Source organism: Loxodonta africana, chromosome 8 (assembly GCF_030014295.1).
Source record: "Loxodonta africana isolate mLoxAfr1 chromosome 8, mLoxAfr1.hap2, whole genome shotgun sequence".
Classification (NCBI taxonomy): domain Eukaryota; kingdom Metazoa; phylum Chordata; class Mammalia; order Proboscidea; family Elephantidae; genus Loxodonta; species Loxodonta africana.
Window position 1 is genome coordinate 19,574,818 of NC_087349.1, and position 24,060 is coordinate 19,598,877.

Genomic DNA, 24,060 nt, shown 5'->3' on the forward strand with positions numbered 1-24,060 from the left:
TGAAAGATGAACCTTTTAGAGTGGAAAAACTCAAAATAACACAGTGGCCGCAAGAGTGGACTTGAGTGTGCCAACATGGGCGTGCCACAGGACCAGGCGACGTTTCCTTCTGTTGTACCTAGGGTCACCATGAGTCGGAGCCAACTTACAGCAACCAACAGCGTACCACCTCTCTTAAAGTACTTGCTTAGCGCATGCCTGGCCTAGAGTAATTGCTCAATAAAAACAGCTGAGATGGTTGTGACGAGGAAGAGGAAGCCTTATTCTCCCCAGATGTGAGGCTTTGTGGAAACCCTGGTGGTGTAGTGGTTAAGTGCTATGGCTGCTAACCAAGAGGTTGGCAGTTTGAATCCACCAGGCGCTCTTTGGAATCTCTACGGGGCAGTTTAGGGTTGCTATGAGTCAGAATCGACTCGACGGCAGTGGGTTTGGTTTGGTGAGGCTTTGCCATCTTCACTCTGACTGGCTGCAAGACCAAGAGAGCCTGGGAGGACACCCAGAAGGAGAGGGTCACAAACCAGTGACTTGCCTGCTTTCGGCTCTGGGGTAAGTGGGACCCCTGCAATGGGCCCTGCTTCCTGCCCAGCCTGGGGAAGGCTGCAGGAGAGATGGAGGCTGCCTACATGTGCCCCCCTCTCCCCCATGGGGCCAGAAATGCCACCACCAGAGAGCCATGCCTTCATATTGAGCATTGTCCCCTCCAATGTCATCCTGCAATGTAAATACCCCAGTAACAGTGTGTCTATTGGTAGCTCTCAGGGTCAGAGAAAAAGAGGAAGCCCCCTGAACGAGATGGAACAACACAAAGGAGATGGATGGACCCAAACGCAGCAACGATTGCAAGGGTGGTGCAGGACCAGGCAGTGTTTGTTCTGGTGTACTTAGGGTGGCTGTGAGTCAGAGCCAACTCGACAGCACCTAACAACAATAACAAATTGGTAGCTCCCACGGGGTACATTTATCTGTGCAGGGCCCCCGAGAACACCTCAAGAGGAGAAAAGGCCTTGGAACCCCCGTTGCTGTCCTGAAGGCAGACCTGGGAGTGCAGATGCTTCCTCTGGCATCGCCAGTGACCCCCAGCCCTCAGCCCCCCGGAAGAGCAGCAGACCTCTGCGCCGCCCCCACACTCCCACCCATCCAGAGCCCAAGAGGTGGTGGCAGCCAGCCCAGAGGTGGCAAAGCCTGTTCAAACTTGTTTTTATTTTCTAGGGGGTCAGGGCACGGGTACGGGGAGGGCGATGCATAACTTGGGTTTCAGGAGGAGCCCCAGGCCTCGGGGGGTGCCCTGGGTCTAGCCCCTAGTAGGGGTGCTTCAGGGTGTGCTCCATGATGGTACGAATGGCCATCCATGTCTCCTGGGCGGTAGGGACGATCTGTGTGGCCGGCAGCAGGAAGCCATAGCGCCCGGTGTCCCGGAGCTCAAAGCTGAAGGCGTACTTGATGCCGTTGTCGTAGGCCCAGTCAACGGTGATTCCACTGGCCACGTCTGGAAACAAGCAGGCCAAGAAATGCCCCAAAAGAAGAATGGGGCATGGCCACAAGGAACAGAGGCATTGAGTGGGCAGTGGGTTCTGGAACCAAACCCTCACCCACCTCAGGCCGCACCAAGCTTCCTGGCCCAGGTCCACCTGCCCTCCCCAACCTGGACCCCACCCACACAGCCCATTCGCCACCCCTGCAGAAAGAAGTTCCTTGAGGGTATCAGACTTAGGATCCTTTCCCTCAAGGAACTTAGCGTAAGACAAGCATTAGGAGCTGTGCACTAAAGCTTCAAAGAAACAGCTCCCTGGGTCGCCCCCCGCCATTCACCCAGCTACCCAGGCATGGCAGTCCATTTGGGCCCAGCCCAACTGGGTGTCTGGTGTTTCCCCACAGCCACCAGGCTTGTAGGCATCTTAGAGCCTGCACCTGTCTGACCCTGGTGGACAAGGGGCTTGAGCAGCCCCAGGGCAAAGGTCACTCACAAAGGGTGGTGCTGATGCTCCCGTAGATGTACTCGACCCCGTGGGCCTCATACAGGGCCTTCACTGCCTCCCTGGCCAGATAGTACTGCAAAATTACACCCAGAAGGTCAAAGGGTGGGGCCCAAAACAGCTCCCACCCTCCCTCACCAGCTGGTGAGAGGCATGCACTTAGGAGTCCTGAAAGTCAGACTTGCAGGTAGCTCTCAAAAGATGGGAGCAGAGAATCTCTGACTTTGAACTTGACCACACGTGAGACAGTGAGCCCCCTTCTGCCCTGCCCTGGAGTCTACATTAACTTGGCAGGGACATTTGTGTTTTCTATACTCTCGATTTCCTGACAGAGCAAGTTTCTTTTCTTGAATTTATCATGGTCTACCCAACAAGTTGCCGTTGAGTTGATTCCAACTCATGGCAACCCCATGTGTACAGAATAGAACTGCTCCATAGGGCTTTCATGGCTGTGACCTTTTGGAAGCAGATTGCCAGGCCTGTCTTCTGAGGTGCCTCTGGGTGGGTTTGAACCACCAGCCTTTCAGTTAATAGTTGAGCACTTAACCATCTGCACCACTAGGGACCCCCTGGGGTCTATTGGTCCACACCTTGTCTTCAGAGTGACCTAAACTCTTTGGGAGGGGGCCAGATGTAGATTTTCCTGGGGAGGGGCCTCCTTTCCCCTCCCCAAAATGCTGAGCAGCCAATCTCACCAACTCCCTTTGATTTGAAACAGGCTCCAGTGTGTGCCCATAAGGGTACATGAGCATCTGAGAGTAGCTGTGGATGGAGATGAGGGCCTTGATCTTCCCATGGGCTGTGATGAACTTCACAATGGCAGCCACCTCTGGCTCTGACTGAGGAAAGGGTCCGTGGTAAGTCTCTGAGCAGGGGTTTTTGTTAGAACCATTTCCTAGAAGTAAAATAAAACCACCCCAAGAGTTAGAGTTCCCAGGTGCGGCAGAGATGCTTAATGCTCACAAAATATCCATGTGTTCCCCTACATCTCCCAACCTCCCTTGCAGCTTGTTTGAGGCCATGTGGCTAGTTCTGACCAATGAGAATGTTAGCAGAAATGATTTGTCACTTCCAGCCTGCGGATGTTAAGAAAAACCAAACCAGTTGCCAAGGACTCAGTTTCCATGTGCATCAGAATATAACTGTGCTCCATAGGATTTTCAGTGGCTAATTTTTCAGAAGTAGATTGCCAGGCCTTTCTTCCAAGGTGCCTCTGAGTGGATTTGAACTGCCAACCTTTCAGTTAGCAGCCAAGCACATTCTCTACATTCTCTTTGGTCTGCATGGCTTGATGCAACAAACTCTAGATGGAGGAGTTAAATGATGGAAGCGTCCTGAATCCCTCTGTCACCATCAGAGATGCTAAGGGGTCACCCACCTGCATTGGGCTTAAAAAAAAAATGTGCAGGAAAAAGAAACTTTTATTGTTAAGCCAATTTTGGTGAGTGTTACTGCAGGAGTTCCTGGAGGTACCCATAGTTAATATGTTCAGCTGCTAACCAAAAGTTTGGAGGTTCAAGTCCACCCAGATGCACCTGGGAAGAAAGGCCTGATGATCTACTTCTGAAAAACCAGCCATGGAAAATCCTACAGAGCGCAGTTCTACTCTGACACACATGGGCTTGCCATGAGTTGGAACTGACTTGGCAACAACTGTTTTTTTGTTACTGCAGCATCCCTAGTCTAATACACCAGAGAAGTATAGCCACACCATGACTCAGCAACGCCGCAGCCTGCCCCTGCCTGGAGCTCCCTCAGCTTCTCCTTTGGTTAAATTCTGGCCATGGCTCCATTAGAAGGGTAGACCTGCCTCAGAAGTTGCATACAAGGGAAATTAGGTCTTCCTAACCCAACCCTAGCTTCTCCTACTGCACACGGACCCCTTGGGCTGACCCTCAACTGCCACGGACAAGGCTTGGGTTCACTGTCAGCTGAGAGCCCTGACTCGCTGTTTGCTCAAGCTTGGCCACCACTGTGGCTCCAAGAGCTCCAATGGACTTGGGGACCAGGCTAAGAGAGAACCGATCCCTACAGTTGCACAAGGCTGGTCTGGGACCACAGATGCCGGGAGTCTTTGGAAATTCTTCTTGGGGGCCCTGAGTTGGGACTATTTTTCTATTTACGAGTTTCATTTGTTGTAATCTCCTCCTAGGTTCTTTGCTCCCTATCTCTATTCTTCTTCTTCCCCTCCTTTTCGCTTTTCTCCCTGCCCAAGGGCCATGTCCTAGAGGGCTGGGCTGGGCTAGAAAAAAAGACGGGTCAAGATTTGTGGGTTAGGGGCATATTTGGAAAAAGTCATTCCCATTTCTCCTCTTGCTCCTTGAAACAACAGAACCCAAGCCTAGCCCAGAGGCCAGGGATCATCCCAACTCCAGAAACCTCCTGAAGACCCAAAAGCACCCTACTCATCTCCAGGGACAGCAGCTGGCCAAAAAGCTGCCGGGCTGGCTGAGGGACTGGCTCAGGTGATGTTCTGGGACTGCATCAAACCGGTCCTCCCCAAGAGGGCAGGTGATGGCGCACGTCGGTGGGCGGGATGGTGTACAGATTACTCATCACACAGCAATTCAATTAAGGTGATAATAAAACCATAAACAAAATCTTCCTGCCTGAGTCACCAGCCCAGACACACACTATTCCTGGCCGTGGGCAGGCACGGAGGCAGCTCTGTCACTGGGGAGCACACCCCCTCTTGGTCTGCTGGTCCCCACCTCGGGCGGGCACCCTGGTTGGAAGGGGCTGTGCCTGCGAGGAACAAGGGGCTTCGGAGCAGGCCCACTGGGTGGAGTGGGCCCAGCTCACAGCGCCTCTGTTTGTTGTGTCTGCGGTGAGCTCTGCACCTGCCACACTTGATGAATGACAAATAACAGCAGATGAGCTGAGAGGGGAGGCTGAAAGCTTTGTCTGCGTTTGCAGCCCACGCTTGGAGAGCGGTTCCCTTGCCAACGGCCAGGTGGCTTTGCCCATATATGGAGAAACACTTCAGGCCATTAGTTCTGGTTTGAGCTAAGCAGAATAAACTAATCTTCCCCCGACCAAATGGGAATTAGCTGCCTGCCTCTCTCTGCTGTTCCCAGTCAAGGTGCTCCGAGCCTGTCTGTTTCACAAGTACCTGCTAATGGATTCATTGGCTATTTATTTTTCCTTTTCTAAAAAGTAATTTGGAGCAAGGGGAAATCTTTGGGAGGAGATGGTAAATTATTAAAAGCAGTAATCTTAGGGTAATGGGATTTGGGGAGCTTTATCCTTTCTCTGGGTTTGTTTTTTTTTTTTTCCTTGTATATATTTTTTATATTACACTCATATATATAGTTACATTAGACTGATATTTTTTCCCGTGGAGAAACCACAAAAGTTATTTTCTTTGAAGAGTCAATTTGTCTTTCTACTAGGCAGCCTACCTCGGGGTCCCTGGGTGTTGACTTTAGTCAGTTCTGGGGTTCACATGGAAGCCCCCCCAGGGCAAGCGTACCATCATCTGGAGGTGGAAACACTATTTCTGTGTGGTCATGTTGCCTTATCCAAGCTGTCACATACACAGCCCCAGACCCTCAGGTAACCTAACCCCAACAATGTGGGTTGAGTTCTTGCTCTGGGTGGTTCAGAGCCATCTTATTTTTCCAATGAGAACAGATCCAAATAAGCCAGACAGTCAAAGTAATGGGCATCCAGATCTAGAATGTTCTATCTCCTTGGTTTGGCCACCAGGCTGTGGATCTGATTTTCAACAGCAATGGCACTGTTCCCTGTGGAGCCAGACCCCGATCCCCCAGTGTAGTGTTGACTTTTGTGGGCCAAGGGCTGTGTCTGTGCCACCCCTGGCTCTGGGGCCTCTGTCCTGGGTAGACCCAGCATACCACCCACCAAACTGCTGCATTCCTGGGGCCCATGTCCCAGACTCCAAGATTTCTGGAGGCCTCAGCTTCCCCATCTCGTCCCAGTGTCCCTGGCATGGTGAGGGACGCAGCCAAGGAAGACTACCAAGAAACCCAGGAGAAAGGTGCCCCCACCTGTCCCCCTGGGATCACACAGCCATGCAGATATGCACCAGCCCAGTAGCCCATGGTTACATAGTAATTGGGCCAAAAACATAAACCAGGCTGGGCAAGTCAGCCTTGATGATAAGGAAGTGGCTCCTTCTATATTTGAAGTATTCCTCTGGTTTCCCAAAGGGCAAATCGCAGGTCCCAGTTCTCGAAGAATGAGTCCAGAGACCTTTTCTTGTGGCGTGCTCCCTAAAAGGAAGCGCTAGGGACATTTGGGAGGTACCATAAACGTCGGCTATTGATCAGCCAGCAAGGCTGCCTTGCACCTCTTTAAGCCTTTCCTGCCGTAGTTAGAGTTTGACCCTTGCAGTTAGCCCCCATTTCAAGAGCTGGGGGCTCCCTTACGGGCTTTGCATGAATTTGTAGCATATGCACACATTGATTACACGTCTGTGACCTCTCCCCACATGCCACAGCCACTCCTAGCCACGTGCTGACCTGTCCCTGGCCATTACTCACTCATCTTAGCTCACTGCACTGCCCTGTGCCTCCAAAGTTATGAATCAATATAATCTGACCATGTGGGAGAACCTGCCAAGGACCAACAGTTCCCTGCCAGCCGTGCCCCTGGGGTCAGCGGTTGCCATACCTCCAAAACCCGTCTTCCAGTTCCTGTTGAGATCCACACCGATGCAGAAGATGCCAGGTCTGGTAGACTTGTTCTTCCGCCACAGGCGGTTCTAAGAAAGCCCAGGTCAGAAGGCCTCATTACCTGGGCCCACCCCAGGAAGGCACCTCTCCCTGACATCCTGGCCTATGAAGGGGACTGGTGTGGCAGGAAGCACTAGGACGGGATGAGAACCCTAGGTGGGGACTGGGCCAAGGCTGCAGATCAGATACTTTCAGGTCAGGTCAGAGTCTGGGAAGAAGCCTGAGCTGAGGCTGCCACACTGGCTTCCCTGGCAGCAGGAAGGAGGTCAGCGGGCAAGAAGCCACAGCCCCTGAGCTGTATTTCTGGCCCTGGGGATGTTCTCAGCAGGGAGCCCCTGAAGGACCTGGCCTCAGGGACCTTTCCTCCCTCCCCCAAGTGTGCCCCCGAGTCCCTCAGTGCCCTCACCATGCTGTGGGTAAAAGCAAACCCATCAGGGTTGGTGACAATCTCCATGAAGATGTCCATGGCGTTCAGTATGTTTGTCAAGACAGGGTCTTTGCCATATTTAGTGACAATCTGCGTGAAAGGAGGGGTGGGTGCAGGATGAGGGATGGGGGGTCCTGCTGTCTCCTTCAAGATACAGCAGGACAGCTGCACAGCCAGCGGCTGCAGGAAGGGCTGTCACCAAGCCATCAAGGACATCCTTCATACAGAACTGAAGACAGATTTTCAACATCAGGAAAGCCAGGGAGATGCATGGGCTCTGGGCGGTGAAAGGCCAGAGCACATGGTTGTGTTCCAAAGGGCAGGAAGGCATACAGCAACCAGACTTTGAACACAGCAAGTACCATTTTTCAAGTGGAAGTGCCCTTAAGTGGCTGAACAGCCCCACCCTCCACCCTGGCTCCAGCCCCCATCACGGCAGCCCCTCGGCCGCAGATCCCTGCTGACCTTCTTGGCAATCCAGATGCCGGTGGCATGGGTGATCCACTCCCGGGAGTGAATCCCAGTGTCGATCCAGATGGCTGGACGCTGAGAACCTCCAGTGCTAAACTGGGAAAAAGAACCGGGCACCAAACAGTAAGTCACTGAGACGGTCCCTGGAAGAAGGCTCCAGACACATCCTCCCTGCCTGGGCACCTCCATTTGCCAGGTGGGCTTTGCCAAGAGAGGGGGTGTGTGTGCAGGTGTCTGTGTGTGCCACAAAGCTGCACATGTGGGGGTCCTGGGGAGATGGTGGTGTTCTTGGAAAGCAAAGTGATCCAGCCAGAAGCACGGTATCTCCCAGGTTGGAAAGCATCTTAGACTAATGCATCCCAGACTTAGTGTGCACACAAGTCACCTGGGGTCCTACTAAATGCAAGAGGTCTGGAGAGGGGCCTGAGTCTCTGCATCTCTAACAAGCTCCCAGGTGATGCAGTCCGTGGACCACACTTTGAGTAGCCAGGCCTTGGATGTTTGAGAGAAGACGGACAGCCGCTGGGGGAAATAGAGGCAGGAGCAGGGGATGCAAGTCCCAAGTTAGGTGAGACCACTTGGCCATTGGGAAGCATCTCCAGGGCGTTCCAGAGGACAGAGGGTCTGTCTTTCCTGGAAGCCAGTGTCAAATGCCAGCCTGGCCATACTCCAGAGTGCTCTTTAGGGCATGGCTGAGAATTGGTTTCAGGTGGTGAGTACATGGGGTCCCACACTTGCCTGTCCTACGTCCTCATGACCAAGGGCACTGTAGTAGCCGAGTTTGCTCAAAGTCTGCTCCCTGTGGTTCTGGGGAAGGGCTGGGCAGTCTGCCCATAGACTCAGGCCTATCTGTGAGGCTGCCTGAACTGGATGACCTCAGTCACTTGGAAATGAGGCCTGCAAGTATCACTCTTCTCATTTAACAAGTGAAACAACCGAGGCGACAGGAAGAAGTTTGATTGACCCACACTCACACCGCACATCCAGGGTGATGACTGCCACTCTACAGTTCCCTCTCCTTAGCCACCTTCCCACCTACTTCCTGACCCAGGACATGCCAGGTCACCTGTCCACACCTACGAGGGTGGGTGGACCCCTGCACACCGCAGTCCCAAAGTCTACAGGTCACCTTAGGACAGGTGTACACAATCCTCCCTCTCCCCAGAACTCCCAGCCTGCCATTAGTCCCATGAGCTCAGTCTTACACCAGAGGTTCTCATGGGAGTGTCTACTGGTTCACACTGCACTTTTACCTTCAGGACAAGAATGGACCGGTTTTCAAAGCTCTGGCCAATCTGGATTTTTGAGACAATATCTGAATGTTCTGTTACAAAACTATCGATCCAGTTATATATCTGAAAGGAGTGAAAGTTATCACACTATCAGTTAAACAGGGAGAGGGGTGAGCCCCAGGACTTCTCAGAATGTTCTCCCCCCAACCCTCCCTCCCCATTGCTTTCCCACCTCCCTCAAGGACATAAAAAACTCAGATCAAGAATAGAAACACCGGAGAAGCCCTCCAGGCTAAGGACAATGAGTGGTGACCTGCCTGGAGTCCAGGTTTCTCACCCCTGTGCAGAGTTAAGCCTTTGCTGGGCAAACAGCATAACCTGAATCCACTCCAATCCCCAGGTCTGCCTGTATGACTTTCTCGTTGGACCTTTTCCTCTTGCCTTGGTTCCCTTGGACCATTCAATCCATCTGACAGATCTCAGAGACCTGGTAGTGCTGTTTTTGGTCTTACTGCCCCTTTTCGATTTTAACCCCTTGAAGGCAGGGCCCAAGTTTTTATTTATCTTTGGCATCAATAAATAATGACTGTATTTGTTCATTCTCTTATTCTTTGAATTGCAAATATATGAAAGAAAATGGATCCTCTACGACAGATCTGGTGAAGTGATGGTGATAATGACCGAGTAAACAAGATCAGTACTGTTATGTCCTTTACGTGTGAAATAGGGCCTGAGCCTGGATCTCTCTCTGGAGTGGCCATCCCTGTGCCCACCTTGCATATTCTCCTTGGTAAATAAGTCACAATCAGTCCTGTCTGCCCCAGCTGGCTGTAATGGAGATCATGAATTTTCTCCATGTGAAGTCAGCTTTGTTTTATTCTACAAACATGGCTCTCCAATGTGCCTGGCTTCCTGCCCCTACAGCAAGGGGCCACTTAACACCGGGCTGATTATGGAGAGAACAGGACCCCTGGATCCTTGGCTAGAGGGGTGGGCCTGAAGGCAGCCTCCTGCCTGCCCTGTTCTGGCCAGTAGCAGGTCCCTGCCTGAGCGTTCTGCCATAGACCCCTTACTCTGGTCCTGAGCCCTGCCTTGCTTCCATGCCTCCCTCTGAGTATAGTTTGAACTGCAGTCTCTCTGTGTGAAGCCTGGGCTCTGGAACTCTTTAAGGCTGACTGGCTACCTAACAGATATCTACCTACTGCCTGCTCTGGATCCCCCAAGTGTCAGTTCACTGTCTCCTGTAGACCCCCCGAGTCCTCCACTAATTTCTGCCTGAGCCTGGAGACCCCAAGGGATAACAGAGCCCAGAGCTTGACCAGGTAGACCTACCTCCTCCAGGGTGTGGTAAGAGGAGTAACTGAAGCTACTGGTGCTACGCTCCAGCCGGCGGGATTTCGCCATGGCTTCTCTCTCCTCATCCAACAGCACCTGGGAGACAGGAGCACATATTGGAAGAGAAGGGGAAGGCTGGGCAGGTCTTGCCTCTTCTGAGCCCTGCCCGTACACAAAGACAGGATCAGCATGGGAGAATCAGCCACCATGAGTGTGAGCTCTGCAACAGAAGGAGCTGCCAGATTGCTGGGGATTCTTCTGCTTGGCAGAATCAATGCTGCCATTTCCCACATGAGCAAAGGGCAAGGAGTTTGGAGAGCTGGGTTCTAAGTCTCCCTCTGCCACTTATGTGTGACCTTGGCTTTAGTCTCCTCAGCTTGAAAATTGGGACAACAATACTTGCCTTGCCCATCCTCATAGAATAAAATGTAGTAATGGATATGAATGTTTTGAAAAAGGTACTCTTGGCCTACTGCTAACATTGCTTTTGTTCTCCATAAACACTCCATTGAATCAGGGCCTAAGCTGACTCATGTACACTGACAGAAACTGGGGTGAGCAGAAAGCTTCCTTGTCCCCAACGTTGACTTTACTCCCAAGAAGTAGCCTAGACAACTGGTACCCAAGCCATTTGGAAAGCCAGGTATGGACAAAGCCAGTCCAAATTATTATCAACATACCAAGAGTCTTTGACTCACCATGTTAACTGCCTCCTAAACACAAGTCTGGGTGAGCTGAACACAGTCCTGGGGGTCAATTAGGAGGTGGCAGTCAGCCCTCACATGGTACTTCCCGTTGGCCATAGAGAAGACACTATTGTGGCTGGGCTAGGTTAGTTGCCCACTGCTTGGACCTCCCACATTGTCCTGGTTCATTTCTCCCATCTCGGGTCACAGTGAGGTGGGCAGACGTCCTTCACTCAAGCTCATACCTTCACACTTGCACCCAGGGCCCAAGGCAGCCAGGATGCAGCACTGACTGCCCAATGTGGGGAGGGGCCCCTCCGCCACAGAGGATGCTGGGAAAGTGGGGATCCCAACCCAAAGTTGCCCCTTGTTTGCAGCTCTGGGTCACAAGTAAGTCCTGACCATGTCTTACTTTTGGCCAGAGCCTTTCAGTTGTACTTTATCCTCATTGTCTCGTTTGATCTGGTCAGATGACCAGACTACAGGGCAGGAATGAACCCTTCCCATTTGAGAGATTTGGCAGATCAGAGAGGTGATAACAGTTCCTTTTAGAGATTTGACAGATCAAAGCTAACAAGTGACAGACGTGAGATAAGAACCCTGATGGGTAGTTTCTAGCCTTGGGTTCCTTAAGGCTAGCTATCAAAACTAAAGGCTAACAACAATAACCATATCTATGTCTGTATCTATGTCTACGTTTTTGTCTTGCTTACTTTGGACACATCTTCAGGAAAGACCAGTCACTAGAAAAGAACATCCTGTTCGGTAAAGCAGAAGGTCAGCAAAAATGAGGGAAACCCTCCATGAGATGGATTGGCACAATAGCCATAACAATGGACTCAAATATACCAACAATCGGGAGGATGGTACAGGACAGGGCAATGTTTCATTCTGTTATACACGAGGTCACCGTGAATTGGAGCTCGCCCAGTGGCAATTAACTAACAACAACATGTCTAGGTACGCACACAGAGAGAGAGAAAGCAAATGTACCAAATACTAACAATAGCTAAAAACTCCATCACACTATTCTTGGAATAAAAAAACTTTAAAAAATGATGAAAAAGCAAATGCTGTTGAGCACAGGAAACAAAAGACACTATGACACCCCCCCCCCCAAAAAAAAATAAAATAAAATGCAACAATGCCTGTTAGGATAGAAGGATTGAGATTTTGAGAAATTTTTTCTTTATTTTTACATTTTTCATAGTGTGCTTATACTACTTCATTAAGTAAGAGCTTTAAAAATTAATACAAAGAAAAAAAAAAGCCTTCATGGCTAAAATGAAGCTGCACATGGAGTCCTCAAATACCAGAGCCAGAAGAGAGGTCCCACCCACTTGCTCCAGATGAGGCTACAACCAGGGATGTGCTCTTTTCTGATGATGTAGTCGCTTGCTCTCCACCTTCAAGTTCACAGACTTAAAAATGGGACTGGAAATAGATGTTTGGGGCTCATTTTTATTTTTGAGCACCAGCTATGCCCTAGGCCATTGTAACTGCAGTGTGTTCTAGCTGAGCTGGCTAGGCTGGGGACATTCATACTTGGGCAAAGCCAGGCCTGTCCATCCATCCAGTTGGATATGGCTGCAGAGCCCTGGTCCTCGCTGGCACAAGCACCACCCTGGCACAAACACCACCAGATTTCTAACAAAAGGAATTTGTCTTCTTCCCAGGAAATCAGACAAAATCTCCACAGTCCACCATGACCAATGTGTGCCCGTCACTGTGGGACAGCTGGGTGCTACCAGCTGTGGTGAGCAGCTGCCAAGCCTGAAGCAGGCTGGGCGGGTGTGCACATGGAGTTGGCAGGCCTGGTCCCAGGCTACAGCCCCACTGCAGTGAGGTTGAAGAGGCTGGGCATCTAACTTCCTAGGGACTGGTGCTGTGTTGTTATTAGGTGCAGTAGAGTTGTTTCCGACTCATAGCGGCCTTATGCACAACAGAACTAAACACTGCCCGGTCCTGAGCCATCCTCACAATCATTGTTATGCTGGAGCCCATTGTTGCAGCCACTGTGTCAATCTGTCTCATGGAGGGTCTTCCTCTTTTTCACTGACCCTCTACTTTACCAAGCATGATGTCCTTCTCCAAGGACTGATCCCTCCTGATGACATGTCCAAAGTATGTTAGATGAAGTCTCGCCATCCTTGCTTCTAAGGAGCATTCTGGGTGTACTTCTCCCAAGACAGATCTGTTTGTTTGTTTTTTGGCAGTCCACGCTATATGCGATATTCTTCGCCAACACCATAATTCAAAAAAGGCATCGATTCTTCAGTCTTTCTTATTCACTGTTCAGCTTTCACATGCATATGAGGCAACTGAAAACACCATGGCTTGGGTCAGGCTCACCTTAGACTTCAAGGGACTGATAGGTGTTGCAAATGATTAGCACCTTAGACTGTTAATGCAAAGGCTGGAGATTCAAATTCACCCAGAGGCATGTTGGAAGAAAGGCTTGTTGGGCTACTTCCGAAAAATTAGCCATTCAAAACCCTATGGAGCATAATCTTTAAACCTTAAATTGAAAATACCCCCTGAAGTCTTCTTAAAACCAAACAGTAGTTTAGCTTAGTGATTAGATCTTTGTCGGATTTGTCATAGCGAAATATTTTTTCTCGGTCTGTAGGTTGTCTTTTTACTCTTTTGGTGAAGACTTTTGATGAGCGTAAGTGTTTAATTTTTAGAAGATCCCAGTTATCTAGCTTATCTTCTGGTGTTTGTGTATATTGTTAGTTATGGTTTGTATCCTGTTAATGCCCTGTATTCGGGCTCTAGCATTGACCCTATTTTTTCTTCTATCATCTTTATAGTTTTTGGTTTTATATTTAGGTATTTGATCCATTTTGAATTAGCTTTTGTGTATGGTGTGAGGTATGGGTCCTGTTTCATTTTTTTGCAGATGGAAGTCCAGTTTTGCCAGCACCATTTGTTAGAAAGACTGTCTTTTCCCCATTTGATGGGCTTTGTCAAAGATCAGGTGACCGTTGGTGGATGGATTTATATCTGGGTTCTCAATTCTTTTCTATCGGACAATGCATCTGTCATTGTAGCAGTACCAGGCTGTTTTGACTACCATAACTGTATAGTAGGTTCTGAGGTCAGGTAGTGTGAGTCCTCCTACTTTATTCTTCTTCAATAGTGCTTTACTTATCCAGGCCTCTTCCCTTTCCATCCCTTTTCATATAAAGTTAATGATTAGTTTTTCCGTCTCTTTAAAGAATTGAGCGTAACTAGTAAAGAATGTCTGCCTTAAGCATTATGTTCTTTTAAGATCTATCTACACGGGATCAAAGTAACAGCAACTCATTAGATAGGAACCTTAGGCAGTAAGTTTATGTTAATGAAGAAGGAACAACTCAGAAAAGGAGAGTGAGAATGGTTGCACAACTCTAAAAATGTAATTGGTGTCGCTGAATTGCACTCGTAGAAACTGCTGAATGGGTGTATGTTCTGCTTGTGTATATTCTCAACAACAAAAATTATTTTTTAAAAACCCTACTGAGTACAGTTCTACTCTGACACACATGGGGTCACCGTGAGTCGGAGTCAACTTGACGGCAGTTAGTTTTATGTGGAGGGTCCGAGGTGGTAGGTGAAGGTGGAGAACAGAGAGGAGAAATTGGAGAGCAAGGACCAGAGGAGCCAGTTCTTCCCACACAGCCCAGGACTCTCACAGGAGGGCGGCCCCCAGGAAGCCAAGCTATGTTCCACACAACAGCCTGAAGGCAAATGGGAAGTGGGCACCAAACTGCAAACAACTTCCCAAACACCGTCACAGCCGTGTGAGTCGCTGTAATGCCCTCGCACAAACTACTGCTCAACCCTCACAGCCCCCTCAATTCCAGACCTGAAAACTGCACAGATGCCTGCTCCCTTCACAGGGCCAAGGGAAGGGGATGGGAGAGCTAAGGAATGCGGCCTTGCCACTGGTTCCCTCCGGAATGCCTAATTACAGCCCTGTCAGGCTTCCCAGGGGGAAAAAAAACTCAAAAGTAAGCCATTTGCCTTCCTGGAAGCCAGAACCTGACAAGGAAAGTCATATCTGGGTGTGAATTAATTTATGGCAGGGGTAAGGGCCAGATGGGGCGCTAAGTGGAGAAGAGTACTCCAGGGTGGGGGAAGGGAGGGACACAAGACCCTGGAAAGGCCTGAAGGAGCAGGTCCTCTCAGCAGCTGAACAACCACAGCTGTGAAATGGATGGAGAGCTGGGGCATCAGCTCTGTGACAACAGCAGACACCTCTGCTGATACATCCCTGGCCTCCTCTTTCCAGAACTAACTTTCACAGAAGCAACTACCTGGCTAGTGGTCACTACAGGCCATGCCTGCATGCGGGTGGCTACATGTAGATCCCATGCTGTTAGAATGGACACCCACACACACAGGTCAAGGCTGAACCATGGTCTCACTGCCCAAAAGGTCAAGTTAAAACACCACACACGCAACAAGAATGCCCACAGCGAAGGCAGATGGAACAATAGCCAAGAATGGGGGTCTTGGAGCAGGACTGTCTTAGATTAACTCCTGACTCTCACTTACTCAGGCAAATTACCGAAGTCTTTGTGCCTCAGTTTCCCCATCATAAAATGGGGATCATGTTAGCACATGCTAATTTAAAGGGTTCTTTCTGAGGCTTAGCAGGGTTCCCACATGTAAAGTGCTTAGACCCTGCAGGCAGATAGTAAATGCAGGCAGTGATGATGATGTGATGATGATGATGATGATGATGGTGAGGATGACAACAGTAATCTTGACATGACTCCGGGGCTCTGTGATGCAGCAATCATTACAAGGCATGGCCAAGGGATCTGGGTTCCTCCAGAGGGAATATGCAGCCTCGGTGGCACAATGGTTAAGCAATCAGCTGCTAAATGAAAGGTCAGAGGTTCAAACCCACCAGCCTCTCCCCGTGGGACAAAGACGTGGCAATCTGCTTCCATAAAGATTACAGCCTTGGAAACCCTATGGGGCAGCTCTACTCTGTCCTATAGGGTTGCTATGGGTCGGAATTGACTCGATGGCAGTGGGTTTGGGTTTTTTGTTGTTGTTGTTCCAGGGGGAATATGGCATCCATAGTGCTCAGGCGGCAGACTGCCCCCTATTAATGATCACTTGGGTGAGTGAGCCAGCACCCGCCCCTCGCCAGGCCAGCCAGAGGGGCCTGATCTTTCCTCTGTCCCTGCCCCTTGGTGCAGCCACAACAGCTCCTGCCTTCCCTTGCCTTCTCCAGCACTCTCCCAAACTACCGGCTTCTCCTCTTTTGGGCTGTACCCACCCCCACCTCAGGCAATGGCGTTTCCACTTCTAAAACTCTTCTACTTGCCAAACAAGTATTTGTTGAGCACCTACTATGTGCTGGGCACTAAGATATGGCAGCCCACACACCAAAACCTCCTGCCTCATGGGGCTTACACGCTAGTGGGGGAGACAGACAATAGATTAGTCAATTATATGGTATATTAGAAGGCAAAATGGAGTTATGGGAGTAGGGAGAAGAGGGTACAATTTAAGCTATGCAGACGTCTGCAGAAAGAGCATCCAGGCATACCAATACCAGTTGCTGCGGCGTTGACTCCAACTCATGGTGACCCCATGTGCGTCAAAGTAGAACTGTGCTCTACAGGGTTTTCAATGGTTGATTTTTTTGGAAGTAGGTTGCCAGGCCTTTCTTCCCAAGTCTGTCTTAGCCTGGAAGCTTCGCTGAAACCTGTTTAACATCATAGCAACATGCAAGCCTCCACTGACAGATAAGTGGTAGCCACACGCACATGAGGTACATTGGTTGGGAATTGAACCTAGGTCTTCCACATGGAAGGTGAGAATTCTACCACCGAACCACCAATGCCTAATCACCAGGAGATAGAAGGTATTTAACACCATGATCCTGATTGAAGGTTTGGAGGAGACATCCAAGGATGAGCTAGGAAACAGAAAGACAACATGCAAAGGAGCAGCCAAAGAGGTAGGAAAACCCAGGAGGGTGAAATATCCTGGGAGCCAAGCCAAGAGATGCTTTCGTTCCAGGGAGGAGAGAATGGCTGGTTGTAGCTTACCAGAAAGATGGGTCCTTTGAATGTGGCCGTGCGGAAGCCATTTTTGACATTACCAAGGGCAGTTTTGGTGAAAGGAGGCAGAACCTCCACTGGAGGAGAAGAGGGGCTGGAAGTGGCAAGGGTAGCTCAGTACTCCCGGGAGTTCTGCTACACAGGGGAGCAGAGAAACAGGGTGGTAGCTGGAGGGGGGTAAGGGCTCCAGAGCAGACTTTTTAAGATGGGGGAAAGAACCATATATTTGTATGCTGTTGGGGAAGATCGCGTAACGAGGGGGAAATTGGTGGAGCAATATTCACACTGAATCGTGTTTCTCTCTAGATGGTCAGAGCATGGGTGATTTTTCTTTCCTTCTCTGAGCTTTTCCCTGTTTTCCAAATTATCTAGCATGAATATTTATTAAATTTGTAATCAGAAAAAAGCCATTAAAATCCACAGAGCTGATTGCTCCAGTGAAGCTTCGCCGTGGTGACTCATCCCGGGGTGAGGAGTGGGGGGGAACAAACTGAAGGGCTGTAAAGAACGAGGAGGTGAAAAAAAATTAAATGCAAATAGCACTCTTTTGGAATCAGATAATTTCTTGCCTGGCCCACTGCAATTTCCTCCCCACCCTTCTGCCTGTCAGTCTCTGCGTGGCCCTGTCCCCACCTCCACACTGTCACGACCCCGCGCACCAGCCGTCAGAGGGACCTTTCCTAAATGCAAATCTAATCGTGTCAAAACCCCTCGACGGCTCCCCACGGTTCTCAGGGTAAAACCCAAGCCCCTTCGCAGGGCAGAAAACGCCCCCTGTGATCCGATGAGGCCTTGGTGTGCCCCCCCTGGCCCGCTGCACCATAATTACAGCCTTCTCCAACAAGCTAGCAGCAAGCAGCAAGCAGATGGACATACAGGGCCTCTTGCATCCGCTCCCATAGCAACCTGCCTGCTCCGCATCCAGCTCCCGGCCTCACCATTGTCATCTCGGATTGGCTCCTCTGCTCCCCCACCCCCTCAACACTCCAACCGCCCTGGATAGAGACCCCGTATTACAGGGCCAGGGTTGCTAGCTTTGTGTTTCCAGCACCTGGCCCAATCCCTAAGTGGACCCTGGTGGCGCAGTGTTGAAGCGCTTCGCTGTTCAAAACCGCAGCAGCTCTGCAGGGGAAAGATGTGACTCTGCTTCCCTAAAGATTTACAGCCTTGGAAACCCTATGGGGCCATTTAACTCACTCGTATAGGGTTCCTATGAGTCAGAGTTGACTCGACAGCAACGGGTTTTTGTTTTGTTGGCCCAATCCCTAGTACACAGTAGGTGTCCTTGTGTCTGTTCGTGGGAGTAAGGAATTTCATCTTTCTCAGGTCCCCCTCTGATCCCAGTGAGGGAGCCCTTCCCTTCCTTAAAAATCTCCTCTGCCCCTGAGCAGCGAGAAAACTGGCCATCAGGTTTGTCATGCTCAGCCTGGCCTGGGGGACAAACATCTCCTCTCCTTCCTTTGCTTCTCGTATCCATTAATTCAGGGATGTTTATTCAGCTCTGACTAAGTGGCAAGTCCACCACCTGTCAGTTTGTGGTCCTGTGGTATCTTGCGTGTTACTATAATGCTGGGAGCTAATTAGTCACGGGTATTTCAAATACCAGCAGGATCACTCATGGTGGACAGATTTCAGTGGAGCCTCCACGCTAAGACAGATTAGGAAGAAAGGGCTGGAGATCAACTTCCAAAAATTAGCCAGTGAAAACCCTATGGATCACAACAGAACATTGTCCAATATGCTGGAAGGTGAGCCCCTTAGGTTGGAAGGCACTCGAAATACACAGAGAACTGGAGCACACCAACAATCATGAAGATGGCTCATGACCAGGCAGCGTTTCATTCTGCTGTCTGTGGGATCACCACGAGTCAGACCCAACTCTGTAGCAACTAACAACAACAAGTGGCAGGTCTAGAGTAGGTGCTGGGCTCTAAAGATGGGTTAGGGGCATAATCCTGACCTTGAGGGGTGAGGGAGGAGATCAGAAGGCAAAGACCCACGTATTCACAAGCCTTTTTCTGGACCCCTATCCTGAACCTGGCGGCAGATGAATCCATCCAGCAGACATGTGTTGAGGGCCCACCACACAGGTGACACTGTGGCAGGTACTGGTGCTAGGAAGTCTCAGAAATTGTGTACATACACTGGTAACCACTATGTCAGCCCGGACGCCAGCTCCCAGCTCCCTCTGTTAGTACCTTCAAACCTTCCTCCTCCTGGATGCCTTTCCCATCCTTCCCAACAAATCAGCTCGATGCAGCAGCCTCCCAGCCAGGTTCCCACTAAGCCAAAATCTGATCTCAAATATGACAACGTGCGCTTGGTGCTTGATCTCATGGAGACAGAGCAAGTGGTTGGTGAAAATCTTACCCAGCTGCTTTGGGCCAAGAGCTCAGGGCATTTGACAGAGTAAGGGAGGGCAAGGCCACAGTGAGGGACTTGGGGGGTGGGGGAGAGGCAAGGAAGGCTAGCTGAGGAGAACGAAGGCCACCAGCTCCAGAGAAGCCAAAAGGGAGGCTGGGGAGGCGACTTTGGGGCCATTCCTGAGGTCCAGAAATCAACAGAAAATGTCCTAGAGATGTATCGTATCTGTTTGCCAAATGCTGTGCATTTCCAAGATGGGGCTGAAGTAGGGAAGTGCCAACTTCAAAATGCAGGCCTGGGCTACAAATGAGAACGAAGTCCTGTGGCTTTTGATGTGGTGGCCTCTCTTGTCTGTGGGAGTTTCCCCATTTCTGAGTGTGGGGATTGAGTTAGAGAAACAGCCCAGCCCCACATGTTGAGCGGGAACCAGATGTGTCTGCCGAGGGGGTGGTGGCGCTGGCCTGGGAAAGGAAGGAAAGCCATCTAATGCGTTGATCCCCTTGGCATGTGGTGTCAAGTGTACAAGCTCTGAGGCCTCTGTGTTCCCACAGTCGGGGCCCTGGAGGAGATTAGCTCCTGCACAACATGTTTGGGAGTGAATCTATGCAGATACAACTCCATAGGTACGCAGCTGTCAACAGCGTCCACGGAGGGGTGTGGGGCCCCAGGGAGGGAGGCCCCAGCCAGGGATGGGGTTCCAGTGACTGCTGTAGGGAACAGGCTGTGCAACCAGCATCTTCCACAGGCTCTAGGCATGTCCTCGGAGACAGAATCATTGAAATAGAACATAACGACGCTCAGGAAAGAGGAGTAACATGGGGGCGAGGAGGCTGGGGCTGCCAGGATGACAGCTTCCTGTGTCCTACGCAAGGGGACTCTGTAGCCACTTGTCCCCAGGCTGGTCCTGGGTGGGGGGGGTCACCACTCCTGGGAAAGAGAGCCCTGGGACGGGGGGAGGAACCCACACCAGGCTCAGTTCACTCTCCCAGCTCCTCTGGGGGAACGCTGCCTGGCGCTGTAGGGCAGAGGCACAAAGGGGGACAGGAGGGAGCACTCAGGAAAGCAAGGAAGCCACCAAGAGCTGCATTTCCACAGTGCCAGGAAACCAAAACCAACCCACTGCTGTTGAATAGACTCCAACTCATAGCAACCCCATAGGACAGAGTAGAACTGCCCCATAGGGTTTCTAAGGCTAATAAATTCTTACAGAAGCAGACTGCCACATCCTTCTCCTGTGGAGCAATTGGTGGGTTTGAACCGCTGACCTTTTGGTTAGCAGCCGAGGGCTTAACCACTGTACCACCAGGCATCTTTTTTGCCAGGAAATGCCTGAACTATTATTTATTCCTTCTCCTCTCCCATTTCTCCCATCTCCTCCTTTGTTATTAGCTACAAATGCATTACCACCTGTGAGCTCTGCCCTGTGTCTGAGGTTCTCTGAGTTCCTCCCACGGCCTGCCCGCACAGACGCAGATGAAGCTCCAGGACAGGGATGTCCACCCCACTAGCCCTGGAAGATTCCTCCATGTTGGGCCCAAACCAGACAGGAAGGTGGAGGGGGAGTGGCTGGCCTCAGCACCAGGAGGCCCTACCTGGATGTCCTTGATCATGACGCTGTAATCGAGGCCGTGAGAGTCCAGATACGACTTGACGTTTTTCAGTTCAGAGAAAGGAACCCTCATGTCCACGGGGAGGCTGGGCCTGGCCGGGCCACGCCAGAAATCCACCTTGGTCACAAAAAAAGAAAATGGGTGCATTTATTGCATGTCCTCGCCACAATCCTAGAGGCCCCGTAAGAGCCAGGTGGGTCCCCTTCTCTTACCCAGTTAGAGGGCCCAGCTCCATATAGAAACTCTAAGGCAGAGCAGAAAGATCGAGACCAAAAAACAATCCCCACATCCTTGAGTTTCTTTCCCTACTTTCAAGGCCCTTCGTCTCCCAGCTGCGCTAACACACTGCAACATCCCTAGGATCCAGAGAGCCCTGAGCAGTTCCTAAAGCTGGGCCCTCACATCCCCTAGGACATGAGAATGGGTAAGATCCCTGGTCAGAGAGGGAGACTTCCTTGTCCCCAGGCCCTGGAGAGGGAGAAGCCTGATCTAGGTCCCCATGTCATCTTAATGCTACATCTATTTTTCAATTTGGAAAATGGAATTATCATAAGGGGTGACGAATCCTCGTCAAGAAGAAAATTTGTACAAATAGGGGTGAAGGTTTTGGGCCCTGTCCAGAAGTCTCTGGTCGTTTCAACAGCCCTCAAACAAAACCTTTCTATTATAATAGTTGAAGAAAATGTTTCCTGTTGTGAAAACTTGGAAAGGACAAATGTCCTTGGTGGAAACAAGTGTTCAGGCTGACAGAGACAAACCCAAATAAAACACCGGTTGGCCAACAAGCCAGTGCAACTGGGAAACAGATGTGTCCAGTCAGTGTGCACCATGGCTTCCCACCACAGACACCTGCACCTCCTGTGTGGCTTGAGGAAATTCCAGTCGTCGATGGCGCAGCCTCCAAGACAGAAGGGAAAAGCATAGGGACCGAAGCCTGACCACAGCCCAGCCTTCTGCACCACTGTTCCCAACATTCTCCTGAGGAGGGACCCCATGTGATCTTTCCACAGGGCTGTAAGTAATCTTTGGGAGGACATCAGGAGGGCAGGTTTGCCGTGGGGGGAGCAGGTTTGGGGCGGAGGTAGGAAGGCATGTCCCCAGGCCCTGGGGATCTTCACCTTCTGGGGCTTCATGCCCTCCAGCTTCCTGAGAAGTGAAAGCTGCTCCTCGTCTTTGGCCAGAATTCGAAGGACCTGGTCTCTGGAAAGACACGGGGAGGTCAAAGGAAGCTGCTGAGGAAGGAATTCCTGGAAGGCTGTGTCGCTTGGGAAAGGCAGAGTGGACAAGAGCTTAGGCTGAGGGAACCCTGTGGCCGGGAGGCTGAAGGAGCCCTGAGCAGGAAGGACTGGCATATAGGAAGCACACAAGTCCCTCAGTCTGGGGCCAGTGTCTCCCCAGCCCCTACGGCAGACCACTGAGGGAGCTAAGCAAAACCTATCCATGCTACTGACAAGCCTAAAGCCAGGACAGAGAAAGAAGGGTGTGAGATGAATGTGGAGGAGCAAAAGGAATGAAGAGGAAAGAGGAGTAGACGCTGGAGGGTCTGGGGACCAACAGTGACAGCAGTGCCCTTCACACAAGTCCCCAAGGCCATGGTCTGTCTAAACCCCACAGCCCCCTTCTGCCTTCTCCCAAGAGCTTGAGGACATTGAAGGGAAGATGAGGTGCTCTGGCCCCACCTTATGAGGGAAGCTGAGCTCCTTTGTGCCCAGTGGGTGTCAGAAGTTGGAACCTTTTGGATCTGCCACCTCAAGTGATGACGCTTTCTCTTAGCTCTGTCTTGTCTTCTCTTCTATGGAAACCACCTCTTGGAATCTTTTGGAACCTGAGAAAGCACCTCCTCAGAGGGCCTGTACTTAATAGTACTTAATTACTTCTGAAAACTTAGCCATTAAAAACCCTGTGGAACACACTCCAACACACATGGGGGTGCCATGAGTACGAGTCGACTCAACAGCACCTGGTTTTTGTTATTTAAAGGGAGAAAATGCCACATCCATTTGTGGTACCTAGTCTTTGGGACAGGGGAGTAACCAGCGTCTTTAAGAATCGGGGGAAAGCTGTGGACCCTTCCCCCAGAAAAGGTACATGCACACAAAATTTCACACGTGATTTCAAAGGATTCCTGGAGCCCCGGAAGCTTCCCCAAGGACCCTGGAACAGAGGGAGAAGACAACAGCAGAGCCTCAGTGTGGGAGGTTGTGGAGTCGGAGGTGGGCTCAGGATGGGCACTGAAGACCTGACTCCCTCTGCCTTGACCGGATCACAGCAGGACAACCAGCTCCCCGTGAGACCCGCCAGTCCTCCCTCCCGCAGCGAGGCAGCCACTCACCCTGTGAAATTCATTTGGCCTAAAGCTGCTGCCAGGATACAGCTGCAGACCAGGAGCATCCGCCTGTCCATAGGGGGCCGCCTGGGGCCCATCCCTCCTCTGGGGGTGCCCTGAGTGCTTCCTGCTCAGGAGCGGCACGAGCCTTCTGCGAGCACAGGCATCATGGCCCAAGCCTCAGGACAGTGCAGCACCTAAAGGCCGGCAGCCCGGCCTGAAAGGGGGTGTTAGGGTCTCTCTGGGGGCCAGGGACAGGCCCACATACAAGGTCCTTGGGAGAGCTAGGGCTGCCCCTCCCCACCTCTAGGCAAACCTCTTGAGAAGGGGAGAGGAAGGAGAAGGAGAGGAAGACAAGACTCTTTGTTCCTCTTTCCTCCTGGAAGTTTGCTGGGCCATCTCTTGTGACCATCGAGCCCTCTGTCTCCAGAGAAAGGTGAGAGTTGCCAGGGTTCTAGGAAAATGCTCTTGGCCTTTCTCCTCTATCAAGTCTTGTCTTTGGCTCTCCTTTTCCCTCCCAGTCCACTCGCACTTTCTCTGGGCCATATCCTCCTTACACATAAGGGTGCGGACGGCACTGAGAGACAGAAAACCAGGGTGCTCACCTCCTGTCTACAAGATCTGGGGTAATTCCCCTAATCTCTCTAAATCTCAGTTTACTCATCAGTAAAATGGGGTTAATAATACCTCCCCTCCCTATCTCACAGGGGTTTGGGGGGTATTAGATGAGACAACTTGGGTGAATGGGCTTAGCAAATTGCACAAGCCCGCAAATGGAATATATTATTATTTCCAAGGCATTAACTCTTAGTCACAGCTGCATTTTAGGTCAGGATGCTGATTGCAACGAGGAGGAGAAAAGAATGGAGAG

The 24,060-nt window shown here is 50.9% G+C and overlaps 1 protein-coding gene across 1 annotated transcript; it reads right to left on the reverse strand.

Annotated features, from left to right (window-relative positions):
• Nucleotides 1-1,225: 1,225 nt before the first annotated feature.
• Nucleotides 1,226-23,287, reverse strand: CPA5 (carboxypeptidase A5). Its single transcript, XM_003407048.4, has 11 exons — nt 23,196-23,287; nt 21,982-22,063; nt 20,846-20,980; nt 10,133-10,231; nt 8,822-8,923; nt 7,563-7,664; nt 7,077-7,187; nt 6,609-6,699; nt 2,669-2,868; nt 1,965-2,049; nt 1,226-1,486 (listed from the first exon to the last, which is right to left on the reverse strand). The coding sequence occupies exons 1-11, from the start codon at nt 23,285-23,287 to the stop codon at nt 1,299-1,301; spliced, it is 1,287 nt and encodes a 428-aa protein (XP_003407096.2). The 3' UTR covers nt 1,226-1,298.
• Nucleotides 23,288-24,060: the final 773 nt, after the last annotated feature.

Excerpts from the sequence above, each read along its gene's own strand:
- CPA5 (XM_003407048.4), bottom strand. The coding sequence starts at position 23,287 with ATGGGCCCCAGGCGGCCCCCTATGGACAGGCGGATGCTCCTGGTCTGC. Across the intron at positions 6,700-7,076 it reads TTGCTTTTACCCACAGCATG|AACCGCCTGTGGCGGAAGAA; the intron begins GTGAGGGCACTG and ends GGGCTTTCTTAG. Across the intron at positions 2,050-2,668 it reads TTTCAAATCAAAGGGAGTTG|TACTATCTGGCCAGGGAGGC; the intron begins GTGAGATTGGCT and ends GTAATTTTGCAG.